This window comes from Scyliorhinus canicula, chromosome 8, assembly GCF_902713615.1.
Source record: "Scyliorhinus canicula chromosome 8, sScyCan1.1, whole genome shotgun sequence".
NCBI lineage: Eukaryota > Metazoa > Chordata > Chondrichthyes > Carcharhiniformes > Scyliorhinidae > Scyliorhinus > Scyliorhinus canicula.
This window is the reverse complement of record NC_052153.1, coordinates 148609100-148625858: the sequence shown is the minus strand read 5'-3', so window position 1 is coordinate 148625858 and position 16759 is coordinate 148609100. Positions and strand designations below refer to the sequence as shown.

At 45.5% G+C, this 16759-nt stretch overlaps 1 protein-coding gene across 5 annotated transcripts in view; it reads left to right on the top strand.

Annotated features, from left to right (window-relative positions):
- Nucleotides 1-16759, top strand: part of LOC119970564 (zinc finger FYVE domain-containing protein 16-like) — a 125577-nt gene that overhangs the window by 74658 nt on the left and 34160 nt on the right. For all 5 annotated transcript variants that reach the window (XM_038805393.1, XM_038805395.1, XM_038805396.1 and 2 more), the window contains 2 exons: nucleotides 3499-3654; nucleotides 12755-12979. In XM_038805393.1, coding sequence (XP_038661321.1) covers nucleotides 3499-3654; nucleotides 12755-12979 — 381 coding nt within the window. The remainder of the gene's footprint in view (nucleotides 1-3498; nucleotides 3655-12754; nucleotides 12980-16759) is intronic.

Genomic DNA, 16759 nt, shown 5'->3' with positions numbered 1-16759 from the left:
AAAGTTTTGACTGAAACTTTGCTCTCTGGTAGCAGCACCCAGTCGCTTACTCTCTAAATTCTAGGCAGAATTACCTGCCTTTACCAAAGTGCTTTGGTAGTGGCTAGCCAATATCACAAAGTTCACCACCTTCCCCATAGGAAATGGGACATTAGACCTAATAAATCTGGGTTGGTGTTAATCCTCCAGCTGAATAAATCGTTCACCTGAATTGACTGTCTCTCAATACTCTCTAAATTTACTCTTCCATATGATCTTTCTTAACCATAGTATCATAGACACTCTCATCTTGCCATCTCCTGTGGCAACAGATGATTACTGACAAGATCATTTCTGGCCACTTCCCGTAAATCTGACCAAACCCCTTAAACCCTCCAGTTCCACTTCCTCTGTGCCCAGCTAATAACTGCACAGTCAAATTACCACCTGTGTAACCTTTATCTCTCCATTTACCATAATGTATCATCAATCTGTTATTTCACACACACATCCCTCTGTGATGCTCTCGGCCCTGCAACGGTTTTGCTGTCTCGCATCACTTGTTTGCCATTGGGCCTAAGGGTACAAATGTACGGTTATGTGCAGCACAACCAGCTATCAGTTAAACAATTTTATCTGGGGGGGACTTCCGGTAGCGGCAATGACCGAGTGAGCCGCACATTCAGCAATCCAGCAAGCGCTGGAAAACATGCTACAGGTTATAAAAAGTAGTTTTGAGTCGCTGAAGCGGGATAACTTGGACCCACTTCAGAGGGCAGTGGATCAGCTAAATCAGAGGCTGGATGCCCAGGATGTAAAAGTTAAGGAGCTGGGAGAGGCGGTGGAGGAGCAGGCGGATGCGCAGACGATTGCGGCGTTATAAGTTGACGGGCTGAAGGAGAGGCAAAGAAGACTGCTGGACAGAGTGGAGGAGTTGGAAAATAGAGCCCGCAGGAAATATCTGAGGATCATCGGCCTCCCGGAGGGGGCTGAGGGAGCTGATGCCACAGCGTTTGTGGCGGACCTGTTGATGCAGCTGATGGGGGCTGAAGCCTTTCCGCGACCGCCGGAGCTGGAGGGGGCATACAGAGTGCAGGCGAGGCAGGTGCGTCTGGGGGGACCCCCCCCCCCCCCCCCCCCCCCCCCCCCCCCCCGTCCGATGGTGATTAGGTTCCACAGGTTCGTGGACAAGGACCGGGTGCTGCGGTGGCCGAAGAGTGCCAGGAGCAGCACGTGGAATAACAGTGTTCTTCGCATGTACCAGCCTTTAAACAAGTCAAGGAGGTATTGTTCAAGAAGCATGTGAAGTTTGGTCTGCTGTTCCCGGCCCGTCTTTGGGTTACACATCAGGGTCAACACCACTACTTCTCCGAGCCCGAAGAAGCGATGGACTTTGCGAGGGATTAGGGGCTGGTCCTGAAAAGAGGTCCCACGGACGCAAACTAGGGCCCGAGAACTACCGTTTGAAGGGACGCCGAATATGCCTAAACTGCTGGTCAACTGTTTACTGTTTTAAAGGTGCCATGTGGGACATTTGGGACTCTTCCTTTTGTTTTTGGTTGTTGTTTTTTTTGTGTGGACCATTGTTGCCTGGGGGGGTGTTCTCCCTCCCCCGCCCCCTCGTACTGTCTTTTTTTTAGTTTTTTGTCGCTTTCACTTTATGGTTTCTTTTCTGGGTCTTTCTGTTGTGATGGGTACTTTTTGTGGGGCTCGCTGAGGGCACTGGAGCCAGTATTGCAACTAAGGGGTGGCCGGTCAGCGAGGGGGGTTAAAGATTGGGCTAGGGGCTTTTGTTTTATTGGTGTTTATGCCTTCCAGTGCCAGTGAGTTTGCTCCAGCAGGTTGGAGAGGGGGAGGGTGCGCTGGGGGGTGGGGATGAGGACGGGGAAACAATGGGAATGAGACAGGTGGGCGCCAGAGTGACGAGTCACCGGGCTAGCAGATTGGCTAGTCAAGGGAGTCAGGTGGGGGGGGGGGAAGAATACAGCCAATGGATGGCAGGGGTGGGGTTACCTGGGGATGTTGCTAGGGGTGGGAGGGGGGGGGGGGTTATTCTGCTGACGGAGGGATCTGAAGTAGGCAATGGATGGGGGGGGGGGAAGAGAGAGAGGAGGAGGAGGGGGGGGGGAGAGAGAGAGGAAGAGGAGGGGGGGGGAAGAGAGAGAGGAGGGGGGGAGAGAGAGAAGAGGAGGGAGGGGGGAGAGAGAGAAGAGGAGGGAGGGGTAGAGAGAGAAGAGGAGGGAGGGGGGAGAGAGAAGAGGAGGGAGGGGGGAGAGAGAGAAGAGGAGGGAGGGGGGAGAGAGAAGAGGAGGGAGGGGGGAGAGAGAGAAGAGGAGGGAGGGGGGAGAGAGAGAAGAGGAGGGAGGGGGGAAGAGAGAGAAGAGGAGGGAGGGGGGAGAGAGAAGAGGAGGAAGGGGGGAGAGAGAGAAGAGGAGGGAGGGGGGAGAGAGAGAGAGAGGAGGGAGGGGGGAGAGAGAGAAGAGGAGTGAGGGGGGAGAGAGAGAAGAGGAGGGAGGGGGAGAGAAGAGGAGGGAGGGGGAGAGAAGAGGAGGGAGGGGGAGAGAAGAGGAGGGAGGGGGAGAGAAGAGGAGGGAGGGGGGAGAGAGAGAAGAGGAGGGAGGGGGGGGGAGAGAGAAGAGGAGGGAGGGGGGAGAGAGAGAAGAGGAGGGAGGGGGGAGAGAGAGAAGAGGAGGGAGGGGAGAGAGAGAGAAGAGGAGGGAGGGGAGAGAGAGAAGAGGAGGGAGGTGGAAGAGAGAGAGGAGGGAGGGGAAGAGAGAGAAGAGGGAGGGGGAAGAGAGAGAAGAGGAGGGAGGGGAGAGAGAGAGAAGAGGAGGGAGGGGGAAGAGAGAGAGGAGGGAGGGGGGGGAGAGAGAAGAGGGGGGAGAGAGAGAAGAGGAGGGAGGGGGGTTACTGTTGCTTGCCTCCACTCTTTCCTACCTCACTGATTGTAACTAGAAAGTCTGCAGCAGTGCCTTCTCTCTCTCTGCACTGTTACCTCTGGGGTCCCACATGATCGAATCTGACATGCGTTCTTTGATCAGCTGTAATTTCCTCCAGTTAAACATTGGAAAGGTGAAAGCAATTAAATTTAGCCCTTCTTGGGTCACTTGAGGCAAAAATACTATAATGCCAGCATAGCCCATACCCCAACATCTTTTAAAAGAAACAAATTTAGATTCCTTGGCACCTAATTATTTTGCGTTTGATTCTTTGCAGCCCCTCCATCTTGCTGTCATCAACACACTTTTAATAATTGAAAATCTATTTTAATGTCGGATCATTGATTCACAATGTGACATGCAGCAATACCTTAGGCCATTTCCTGCTACACCGACATTAGCTTACCTTGTCTCAGTTTTCACCCAGTGCTTCTTTCTGACATCTATCTTCAATATGAATTATTTTTCTATGTCTCTAAATTTACAATATATTTAATTTATCAGAAAGGTATTCCAACTTGATTCATGAACTCCATTTTCTCACACATATAGCATTTTCTTTCTTATCTCCGATTCCTAGATGCTGCAAATAAATGCTGGTGCTTTACATCCAATGGATTACATGGTGTGGGCCAGGAAGAAGTTGTCATTCTCTTATTGTGTTTGCCTGATGAACATACAATTCCCAAAGACATCTTTAATTTTTTTATTACACTTTACCAGGATGCAACTAAAGGTATGACTACAATGCACCGTTATAGAAATAATCAGAGCATAAATGCCTGCATCAAACTATAATGTAGAGATACCTTTTTTACCTGCTCATTGGATTTTGAGTGATATTTCTAGCTAACTTAATTTGAAAAATGTGCTTATTATGGAGCTTCTGTAACAAACGAGAGTGTGGAGTCGTTAATGTGAAAATAATTGAATTCAGGGAATATGAATGTTCGATTTTAAATAAATTAACTTCTGTATTCCCAGTTTTAAAGTGGCAAGTTAAAATCTTTTGAAGAAATGTGTTTTCGCATATTTTGTTCTCTCGCTCATCCTGCTCTCTCGATTTAGCCCTCATTTGCTTTCAAAATCCAAAGGATGCAGAGTTGAAAGGAAATGGTAGATAATTAGTTTAGCTATCCATGCTAAAATTGCTCACTACTCCAGATTCATCCTGCAAAGGGGTTTTTCACAGTAACTTAATTGAAGCCTACTCGTGACAATAAGCGATTTTCATTTTTTTTTCAATGCAAAGATAACTCTCAACAACTTCTCCACTCTAAGCCGTCTTTTGCTGTCTTCTCCACCCTCTCGTCCAACAATAAGGACTTTATATTAATGATTTTGGACTTAAATGTAGGGGGCATGGCAAAGCAGTATGCAGATGGTACTCAAATTGGTTCTGCGGTTCTCATATCTTTAGACTGCACAAAGATATAGATCGTCTGGTCAATTGGGCAGAAAAGTAGAAAATGGAATTAATTCCAGAGAAATGTGAGATAATGCATTTTGAGAATTTTAACAAGACTGATATGTGCAGGAACAGAGGGATCTTGGAGTAAATGTCTCAGATCCTTAAAGGTAGCAGGGCAAGTATTTTCTTTTTATTAACTTATGGGATATGGGGGACAATGGTTAGGCCAGCATTTATTACCCATTTCTAGTTACCTTTCAGAAGGTGATGAGTTGCCTTCTTCAACCACTGCAGCCCCTCAGGTATGGGTGCACCCACTGTGCTGTTAGGGAGGGAGTTCCAGGATCTTCACCCAGCGCCAATGAAGGAACAGCGATATATTTATAAATCGGGATGGTGAGTGACTTGGAGGGGAACCTCCAAGTGGTGGAGTTCCAACGTATCTGCTGCTCTTGTCCTTGTGGATGATAGTGGTCGAGGGTTTGGAAGGTGCTGCCAATGGAACCGTGGCACGTTCCTGCAATGCATCTTCAAGATGAGACACACGGCTGTCACGGTTTGTCAGTCGTGGAGGGATTGAATGTTTGCGGAACGGGCAGCAATCAAGTGGACTGCTGCCCTGGATGATGTGAGCTTCTTGAGTGTTGTTGGAGCAGCACTTATCCAGGCAAGGTGGTTAAGAAGGCATTTGGCATGTTTTCCTTTAGCCAATGGATAGATTATAGAACATAGAACATACAGTGCAGAAGGAGGCCATTCGGCCCATCGAGTCTGAACCGATCCACATTAAGCCCTCCCTTCCACCCTATCCCCGTAACCCAATAACCCCTCCTAACCTTTTTGGACACTAAGGGCAATTTTGCATGACCAGTCCAACTAACCTGCACGTCTTTGCACTGTGGGAGGAAACCGGAGCACCCGGAGGAAACCCAAGCGGACACGAGGAGAACATACAGACTCCGCAACCTGGGACCCTGGCGCTGTGAAGCCACAGTGCTATGCATGTGTGCTACCGTGCTGCCCGAAATTGGATTATAAATTCTAAATTGTAAATTATAAATTGGATAGTTCATGTTGGAACTTTGTGACACTGGTTGGATCACAACATGAATCCTACATACAGTTCTAGTCACTGCATTGCAGGAAAGACATGATTGAATAGGAAAGGATGCAGAGGAGGCGTATGTGGATGTTCAGAAATGGTAATTATGGCTCTGAGGAAAGATTGGGTAGGATAAGGTTGTTTTCCTTGGCACAGAGGAGGTTGAGGAATTAATATTTACTAATTAATGCAAATCCCCAAATCCAAGCTATAATCTCATTTGCTGAGCTTGCAATTAGTCTGCAACTTAGTCTGTAGACGGGACAGTCCTCAGTAATGCATGGTATTATTTGTCTTTCCACAAGTGCATAAAGAGTTTGTACTAATACTTTCAGTGGAGGTTGGCTGCACAGGGGCCTTGCCTGATCTGAACTGCTATTAGCATGACCGTTCAAAACCTGCCATTTGACAGATAGGGTTTGTCACAAGGAACTTGGTATTGACTTCCTGTGTTTCCCATTCTTTGATCCCAAGGATGTCTGCTTGTGAAGCTTCCTCATGAACTAATTGTGCACACTGGTTAGCCACAAAATAAGATTTGAAATGATTAAAAATTAATTTAAATCTTACCTCTGCCGTCATCTCTGTGGTTGGCATCTCCAAGTCCCGAAACCTCTGGCCTCCCGCGCATGCGCTAGCTGGGAAAACGATGCGTGGTCTGGATGTTTTTAATGTTGGTAATCCCAACTCTGTATACACTGGCCAGGAACAGCCCACACATGCCTGGTTTTGATTTTTTTTACATTTATCATGTGCATTGCCAAATTGCTAATTGATGTAGAACAGGTGCTTCAACAGAAATTAAAAATGAGTATAAAATTTTCCCTGCAGATTGACCCCCCTGGCTATGTCTGTAATTTTCTCCAGCCCCAGAAATCTCATACCTGTGCTTATTAATTCTGGCTTCTTGAGCATCCCAAATTTTAATTGCCGCACCATTGGTGACTGCTTTTCAGTTGTCTGGTACCTATCTTCCAGAATTGCCTCCCACACTTGCTTGCCTCTTCACCTAGGTGTTGTCCTGTAAGACACTCCTTAAAACCTCCCTTTTTTGGCCAAACAGTTGATTATCTGACCCAATTAACATCTCATGTGACTGACCCAATTAACATCTCATGTGACTCAGTGTAATATTTTTCTTAATAATATTCACGGTGAATTGCCCTGGGGTATTTTATTCCATTGCATATTCCCTTGTTTGCGCACACCCACACCACACTCAACCTAACTGTGTAACTATGCGTATTATTACGCTCAACACCATTCCCTTGGCTTCCTGTCCTGACAAACATCATTACTCCACATTGCTGCCGAGTTGCAATAACCCACAAAATGATTGCAAAACGTAGCAATGACCCCACCTGCCACTCCATGCTGATCTACTCACCCCAACCCAAGGTACGACTCCCATCAAGAAGGTCGATGTGGAAAAAACCCTCCCACGCAGGAATTCAACGCAAATTTTCTCCAGCGTCTGTGGTGGGTAAAGTCTTGGAGAGGATTATAAAAGATACGATTTATAATCATCTAGATAGGAATAATATGATTAGGGACAGTCAGCATGGTTTTGTGAAGGGTAGGTCATGCCTCACAAACCTTATCGAGTTCTTTGTGAAGGTGACTGAACAGGTAGACGAGGGTAGAGCAGTTGATGTGGTGTATATGGATTTCAGTAAAGCGTTTGATAAGGTTCCCCACGGTCGGCTATTGCAGAAAATACGGAGGCTGGGGATTGAGGGTGATTTAGAGATGTGGATCAGAAATTGGCTAGTTGCAAGAAGACAGAGAGTGGTAGTTGATGGGAAATGTTCAGAATGGAGTTCAGTTACGAGTGGCGTACCACAAGGATCTGTTCTGGGGCCGTTGCTGTTTGTCATTTTTATAAATGACCTAGAGGAGGGCGCAGAAGGATGGGTGAGTAAATTTGCAGACAACACTAAAGTCGGTGGAGTTGTAGACAGTGCGGAAGGATGTTGCAGGTTACAGAGGGACATAGATAAGCTGCAGAGCTGGGCTGAGAGGTGGCAAATGGAGTTTAATGTGGAGAAGTGTGAGGTGATTCACTTTGGAAAGAATAACAGAAATGCGGAATATTTGGCTAATGGTAAAATTCTTGGTAGTGTGGATGAGCAAAGGGTTCTCGGTGTCCATGTACATAGATCCCTGAAAGTTGCCACCCAGGTTGATAGGGTTGTGAAGAAGGCCTATGGTGTGTTGGCCTTTATTGGTAGAGGGATTGAGTTCCGGAGCCATGAGGTCATGTTGCAGTTGTACAAAACTCTAGTACGGCCGCGTTTGGAGTATTGCGTACAGTTCTGGTCGCCTCATTATAGGAAGGACTTGGAAGCTTTGGAACGGGTGCAGAGGAGATTTACCAGGATGTTGCCTGGTATGGAGGGAAAATCTTATGTGGAAAGGCTGATGGACTTGAGGTTGTTTTCGTTAGAGAGAAGAAGGTTAAGAGGTGACTTAATAGAGGCATACAAAATGATCAGAGGGTTAGATAGGGTGGACAGCGAGAGCCTTCTCCCGCGGATGGAGGTGGCTAGCATGAGGGGACATAGCCTTAAATTGAGGGGTAATAGATATAGGACAGAGGTCTGAGGTGGGTTTTTTACGCAAAGAGTGATGAGGCCGTGGAATGCCCTACCTGCAACAGTAGTGAACACGCCAACATTGAGGGCATTAAAAAATTTATTGGATAAGCATATGGATGATAAGGGCATAGTGTAGGTTAGATGGCCTTTAGTTTTTTTCCATGTCGGTGCAACATCGAGGGCCGAAGGGCCTGTACTGCGCTGTATCGTTCTATGTTCTATGTTCTAATTCCACCTGGACAAATGAATGGGCATCATTGAACATGACAAACAAGTGCCTGATCTCAAACGCAACTCAACAGCTGCCTGTTTTTAATCTTCCAAGAGTGGTCCATCCTTTAGTTCTGCTTGGCCAACCTCCATGGATGGAGCATTAGTGTCAACTCTCTATGAACATAGAACATAGAACGATACAGCGCAGTACAGGCCCTTCGGCCCACGATGTTGCACCGACATGGGAAGTCAAAAACTAAAGGCCATCTCACCTACACTATGCCATTATCATCCATATGCTTATCCAATAAACTTTTAAATGCCCTCAATGTTGGCGAGTTCACTACTGTTGCAGGTAGGGCATTCCACGGCCTCACCACTCTTTGCGTAAAAAACCTACCTCTGACGTCTGTCCTATATCTAATACCCCTCAATTTAAGGCTATGTCCCCTCGTGCTAGCCACCTCCATCCGCGGGAGAAGGCTCTCACTGTCCACCCTATCTAACCCTCTGATCATTTTGCATGCCTCTATTAAGTCACCTCTTAACCTTCTCTCTAACGAAAACAACCTCAAGTCCATCAGCCTTTCCTCATAAGATTTTCCCTCCATACCAGGCAACATCCTGGTAAATCTCCTCTGCACCCGTTCCAAAGCTTCCACGTCCTTCCTATAATGAGGCGACCAGAACTGTACGCAATACTCCAAATGCGGCCGTACCAGAGTTTTGTACAGCTGCAACATGACCTCATGGCTCCGGAACTCAATCCCGCTACCAATAAAGGCCAACACACCATAGGCCTTCTTCACAACCCTATCAACCTGGGTGGCAACTTTCAGGGATCTATGTACATGAACACCGAGATCCCTCTGCTCATCCACACTGCTAAGAATTTTACCATTAGCCAAATATTCCGCATTCCTGTTATTCTTTCCAAAGTGAATCACCTCACACTTCTCTACATTAAACTCCATTTGCCACCTCTCAGCCCAGCTCTGCAGCTTATCTATGTCCCTCTGTAACCTGCAACATCCTTCCACACTGTCTACAACTCCACCGACTTTAGTGTCGTCTGCAAATTTACTCACCCAACCTTCTGTGCCCTCTAGGTCATTTATAAAAATGACAAACAGCAACGGCCCCAGAACAGATCTTTGTGGTATGCCACTCGTAACTGAACTCCATTCTGAACATTTGCCATCAACCACCACCCTCTGTCTTCTTTCAACTAGCCAATTTCTGATCCACATCTCTAAATCACCCTCAATCCCCAGCCTCTGTATTTTCTGCAATATACGACCGTGGGGAACCTTATCAAATGCTTTACTGAAATCCATATGCACCACATCAACTGCTCTACCCTCGTCTACCTGTTCAGTCACCTTCTCAAAGAACTCGATAAGGTTTGTGAGGCATGACCTACCCTTCACAAAACCATGCTGACTATCCCTAATCATATTATTCCTATCTAGATGATTATAAATCGTATCTCTTATAATCCTCTCCAAGAATTTACCCACAACAGACGTGAGGCTCACCGGCCTATAGTTACCGGGGTTATCTCTACTCCCCTTCTTGAAGAAAGGGACCACATTTGCTATCCTCCAGTCCTCTGGCACTATTCCTGTAGCCAATGATGACATAAAAATCAACGCCAAAGGCTCAGCAATCTCTTCCCTGGCTTCCCAGAGAATCCTAGGATAAATCCCATCAGGCCCCGGGGACTTATCTATTTTCACCTTGTCCAGAATTGCCAACACTTCTTCCCTACGCACCTCGATGCCATCTATTCTAATAGCCTGGGTCTCCGCATTCTCCTCCACAATATTATCTTTTTCCTGAGTGAATACTGACAAAAAGTATTCATTTAGTATCTCGCTTATCTCCTCAGCCTCCACACACAACTTCCCACCACTGTCCTTGACTGGCCCTACTCTTACCCTAGTCATTCTTTTATTCCTGACATACCTATAGAAAGCTTTTGGGTTTTCCTTGATCCTACCTGCCAAAGACTTCTCATGTCCCCTCCTTGCTCGTCTTAGCTCTCTCTTTAGATCCTTCCTCGCTTCCTTGTAACTATCAAGCGCCCCAACTGAAACTTCACGCCTCATCTTCACATAGGCCTCCTTCTTCCTCTTAACAAGAGATTCCACTTCTTTGGTAAACCACGGTTCCCTCGCTCGACCCCTTCCTCCCTGCCTGACTGGTACGTACTTATCAAGAACATGCAATAGCTGTTCCTTGAACAAGCTCCACATATCCAGTGTGCCCAACCCTTGCAGCCTACTTCTCCAACCTACACATCCTAAGTCATGTCTAATGGCATCATAATTGCCCTTCCCCCAGCTATAACTCTTTCCCTGCGGGGTATACTTATCCCTTTCCATCACTAACGTAAAGGTCACCGAATTGTGGTCACTGTTTCCAAAGTGCTCACCTACCTCCAGATCTAACACCTGGCCTGGTTCATTACCCAAAACCAAATCCAATGTGGCCTCGCCTCTTGTTGGCCTGTCAACATATTGTGTCAGGAAACCCTCCTGCACACATTGTACAAAGAACGATTCATCTAATGTACTCGAACTATATCTTTTCCAGTCAATATTTGGAAAGTTAAAGTCTCCCATAACAACTATCCTGTTACTTGCGCTCTTTTCCAGAATCATCTTCGCCATCCTTTCCTCTACATCCCTAGAACTATTAGGTGGCCTATAGAAAACTCCCAACAGGGTGACCTCTCCTTTCCTGTTTCTAACCTCAGCCCATACTACCTCGGAAGAAGAGTCCCCATCTAGCATCCTTTCCGCCACCGTAATACTGTCCTTGACTAGCAGCGCCACACCTCCCCCTCTTTTGCCCCCTTCTCTGAGCTTACTAAAACACCTAAACCCCGGAACCTGCAACAACCATTCCTGTCCCTGCTCTATCCATGTCTCTGAAATGGCCACAACATCGAAGTCCCAGGTACCAACCCATGCTGCCAGTTCCCCTACCTTATTTTGTATACTCCTGGCATTGAAGTAGACACACTTCAAACCACCTACCTGAACACTGGCACCCTCCTGCGAAGTCAAATCTGTGCTCCTGACCTCTATACTCTCAATCTCCCGTACCCCAAAACTACAATCCAGGTTCCCATGCCCCTGCTGAATTAGTTTAAACCCCCCCAAAGAGCACTAACAAATCTCCCCTCCAAGATATTGGTGCCCCTCAGGTTCAGATGTAGACCATCCTGTCTATAGAGGTCCCACCTTCCCCAGAAAGAGCCCCAGTTATCCAGAAATCTGAATCCCTTCTGCCTGCACCATCCCTGTAGCCACGTGTTTAATTGCTCTCTCTCCCTATTCCTCATCTCACTATCACGTGGCACGGGCAACAACCCAGAGATAACAACTCTGTTTGTTCTCGCTCTGAGCTTCCATCCTAGCTCCCTAAAGGCCTGCCTGACATCCTTGTCCCCTTTCCTACCTATGTCGTTAGTGCCAATGTGGACTACGACTTGGGGCTGCTCCCCCTCCCCCTTAAGGACCCGGAAAACACGATCCGAGACATCACGTACCCTTGCACCTGGGAGGCAACATACCAAACGTGAGTCTCTCTCGCTCCCACAATATCTCCTATCTGTGCCCCTGACTATTGAGTCCCCAATTACTAATGTTCTACTCCTTTCCCCCCTTCCCTTCTGAGCAACAGGGACAGACTCCGTGCCAGAGGCCCGTACCCCATGGCTTACCCCTGGTAAGTCCCCCCCCCCCCCAAACAAGTATCCAAAACGGTATACTTGTTACTCAGGGAAACGACCGCAGGGGGTCCCTGCACTGACTGCTTCTTCCCAGTCCCTCTTACAGTTACCCATCAGTCTTTGGTGTAACTACTTCCCTGAAGCTCCTATCTATGACCCCCTCTGCCTCCTGAATGATCCGAAGTTCATCCAGCTCAAGCTCCAGGTCCCTAACACAGTTTCTGAGGAGCTGGAGTTGGGTGCACTTCCCACAGATGAAATCAGCAGGGACATCGATGGTGTCCCTCACCTCAAACTGTCACATGACAACAGCCCCTCCACAAACCACCTTCAAATTAGGCTGACCGCACTGCACGTATGCAAATTTCCCCAGAACAGCTGATCATTAGCTCTGCTCTGCTGCCCTCTGCTGGATGCTTGCCTTCACTCAAACTCCTTGGGTCTCCTTCGCAGGCACACCTTCTAATTAGGCTGACCGCACTGCACGTATGCAAATTTCCCCAGAACAGCTGATCAGTAGCTCTGCTCTGCTGCCCTCTGCTGGATGTGCCTATGGGAGAGAGCAGACTATGCACCACATGATAGAAAAGTATCCAATCCACTAGACTCAGCAGACGCCACAGAACAGGATCGGAAGAAACTGCTTGGCTTCGGGACTTTGCATTTGCTATATAAATTATTATAAAAAGCAGGTGCAGTAGAAGTATAAGTTGTAAATATTGCTTATTTTGAGCCCTTTAAACCAAAGCTTGCTCATTTTTGGTCAAACAGGAAAAACCGTTGGAAATTTAGGAAATATAACTTTCACTGAAAATTTTCTGGGCAGTAAAGATCATGGTGGATTCCTCTTCATCGTACCCACTGCCCAGTCATTGGCAGATGTACTACTTCCAAGTAGCCCATTTTTATTTGGGATCCTCATTCAGAAACTAGAAGTACCTTGGGCAAAGGTGTTTCCGATTCGGCTCATGCTAAGGTTGGGCGCAGAATATAATGGTGAGTTTTTACCTGTTTGGAAATAACTTGTGAAGTAATTATGATGTTTATGTACATGCCTGGAATGTGATATGATGGTTAATGACTGCAATGCATTGTCCCTTTGTTTCCATCGAATGACTACATATTCAAGTGTTGTATCCATCTCAGCTTATACATATAACTCGGGTGAAACAGATCTGGTATTGTATTTTATATTGTTGGAATGAGAAAACACCAAATTGAGACATGATTGATGTAATGAAGAGAATTAAACTGTAGTTGTGAATGGACTTCATAGAAAGTTACATAAAGAAATGGCTGGGAAAATCGGACACCCGTTTTCCTATAACAGTTGGAAAATCAATTAAAAAAGGAATAGTGCCCAGAGATTACAAAGCCAATAATAGAACATTTTGGGGCATTGGATAATCCAGGGATATCCAGACAAGTGAGATCATTAGTGGGTGTAGTATCGGAGGACATCTTGGAAAGGGGGATAATTAAGTATTACATAGTAAGCAGGAGTCATTATGGACTTCTGGGAATGACGTCTTGCCAAACAGGTTTACTGAAGGAAATAATGGATCTTTTGGGATACAAATTCCATGTTTGTCAAGTATTGAGATTTCAACAAGGCTTTTATCAGTCAACAAGGCAGAAATAGGATGAAATCTTCTGTGGTGGATTGATATTAGCTTAACCAGAGAAAGCAAAGCATGATTGAATATAACTGCATTGACAAGGCAGTTGTTCTCTTTTGAACTATCAGAAATATCTGTGCCAGGGTGCTATGGATTGCATAAATCTGGCAGCAGGGGACAAAAAAAGTTGACCAAATTTTTACAGACTGTTAAATTCGGAACGGGGGTTCAAACAGCAAGAGCTTGCATCTTGTATGAAGTAACAGATAAAAGGATCTGGATAGGTTGAAAATAAAAGACCATAAAACTGGGGAAGGGAAATTTGTACAAATATAACTAAAATGTCTCTGAGCTGCAGAAGAATAGAAATGCAAAAAGAAAAGGGGCAACGATTTTGGATTTATTGGTGAATAGCTTGAATAGATATTAATCAGCAATATGAAGTCAGCAATGAATGCTAACCAAATTCTGAGCTGTGTAGCTGAAGGAATACAGTACAGATATTGGGAATGGGCATGCATACAAACAGAACCCAGGATTGATTTATAAAGTGTAGGTGTCCAAAGAAATTTTGGCCCTGACAGAAATGCAAAAATGGCTGTTGAAGCCATCGGTAGCCTCAGGAGGTTGAAGATAAATATTTTTTGGAGAAGAGAATATTCAAAGGGAATAAGTAAACTGAACCTATTAATATATTTGTAATTGCCGCAAACTCTAGAATGACCATAAGACATCGGAGCAGAAGTAGATTATTCTGCCAATCAAGTCTGCCTCGGTGTAGACACTTAAATGTAACTATATGAAGGAGGTGGGTTGTGCAGAATGAGCTGCCCCAGGAGGCATAGAGTTAGGCATGTGTGTTTAGGGGTATATTAGTTTTTCAGCCGAACCAGAATTATTGTCGTCTTTTCCAGACTTTATTTTCTGATGTTTCTCACCACAAGAAAAAAGTTTAACCTCCTCTGTGACATAAATCCTGTGAAATGTTATGTTCCTTGTATGATACTTTTATCATTGGTCAATTGAAGAGCTTAACCATCTGATTTGCTGAATCAGTTATGACAGACCCACAGAAAAACAATGAATTAAAATGGTTCACGTCATTTAGTTTTTATCTTTCAGTGCTTTCATGTGCCATTTTGTCAGCTGAATGTGTAGCTGTATAAAATGAATGCAGAAATTAAATGCGCACTAAAATAATTGTAATTACTTGAACCTGATGCTGAACTCCACTTCAGTCTGGGTAGAAAATATCCCTGAAACTTGATTGCTACAAGTGCAATGTCTGCTACATTGGATGATTTTTTACTACATGGTGTGTGTGAGAGTCCGATATATCACTGGAGTTGCAGTTTTTAATCTGTTTCTATGGAAAAAAATAACTTCCACAGTATATCATTCAGAACCCATATGCCATGATTGATAGATTTATAGAATCACCTCCGTGCAGAAGGAGGCCATTTTCCCACTTTAAGCTAGTTACTTTAAAGAAAAAATTTAAAGTACCCAATTCATTTTTTCCAATTAAGGGGCAATTTAGCATGGCTAATCCACCTAACCTGCACATTTTTGGATTGTGGGGGCGAAACCCACGCAACCACGGGGAGAATGTGCAAACTCCACACAGTGAGTTGTGAGCACAGAAGCAGCATTCTTAAGGAGATTATTGGTGAGGTTACAGGAAACATTTTGGGGGGCAAGGTGGGGAGTAAGGACTTAGTTAGACACAGGGCCTGCCCCCTCATTCTACCCATCAGAAAAATTCACAGCATTTTTCTGTGGCTTCTGAATAATTGCCATGGGCCTTGGGCAAATAACTCAAAAAGAAAAATAAGGAGAAGTTAGTAAAATATTCCAGAACATGTCACAGGAATGTCATCAAACAAAATCTGATACCGAACCTCATAAAGAGATATTAGAGCAGGTGATAAGGCAGGTTTAAAGGAAAAGTGATAGGTGGAAGGATTTATAGAAGGAAATCCAAAATGTAACTATGAGGCAACTGAAGACTCAGCGAACATTGGTAGAACAGGATAGTGAGATGGAGAGAAGTCAGTAATCAGAGAGTTGGAGGATTTCGGGGACATTTTAGAGCGGCAGAAGAAATCGGAGCTCAGGAGAAGTTAGGCCAGTAAGAGACTTCAACATGAAGCATTGAGGAATCTGAGCCAGCGTAAGTGTACTTGGAGGCTAGAGGTGATGGGCAATTAGGACTTGGTGCCTGATAAGATACAGTGAACGGATATTTGGAAGAGCTGAAGTTTAAAGAGGATGGTGATGGGGAGGTTTGCAAAAGAACAGCCAAGTATTGGAATAGCCAAGATGAAAAGTGACAAACACGTAGAATCATAGAAGGGTTACAGCATTAGAGCAGGACATTCTGCCCAACCTCCTACCAGGGCAGCTCAGCTCAGCTGGTGCTATCCGCTGAATTTACCCCTAGAACATAAGAACTAGGAGCAGGAGTAGGCCATCTGGCCCCTCGAGCCTGCTCCGCCATTCAATGAGATCATGGCTGATCTTTTGTGGACTCAGCTCCACTTTCCGACCTGAACACCATAACCGTTAATCCCTTTATTCTTCAAAAAACTATCTATCTTTATCTTAAAAACATTTAATGAAGGGACCTCTACTGCTTCACTGGGCAAGGAATTCCATAGTTTCACAACCCTTTGGGTGAAGATGTTCCTCCTAAACTCAGTCCTAAATCTACTTCCCCTTATTTTGAGGCTATGCCCCCTAGTTCTGCTTTCACCCGCCAGCCTTGCAAATATTTTCTCTTCCCGTAATTATCCAATTTCCCTTTGAAAGCCACAGATTAATCTGTCTGCACCACATTCTCAGGCATTACCTAATCACACGGAACTTGGATGCTGTTGCTGTAACAGAGATTTGGTTAAAAAGGGACAGGACTGGCAGCTAAATTTTCCAGGATACAGGTGTTTTAGGCGAGACAGGAAGGAAGATAAAAGAGGTGGGTGAGTTGCAATGCCGGTTAGGGAACATATTACAGCTGTACAGAGAGAGGACACCATGGAAAAATCAAGTAATGAGGCACTGTGAGTAGAGCTCAGAAACAGGAAAGGGACAGTCACTACGATGGAGGTGTACTACAGGCCTCCCAACAGCCCACGGGTAAGTTGAGGAACAGATATGT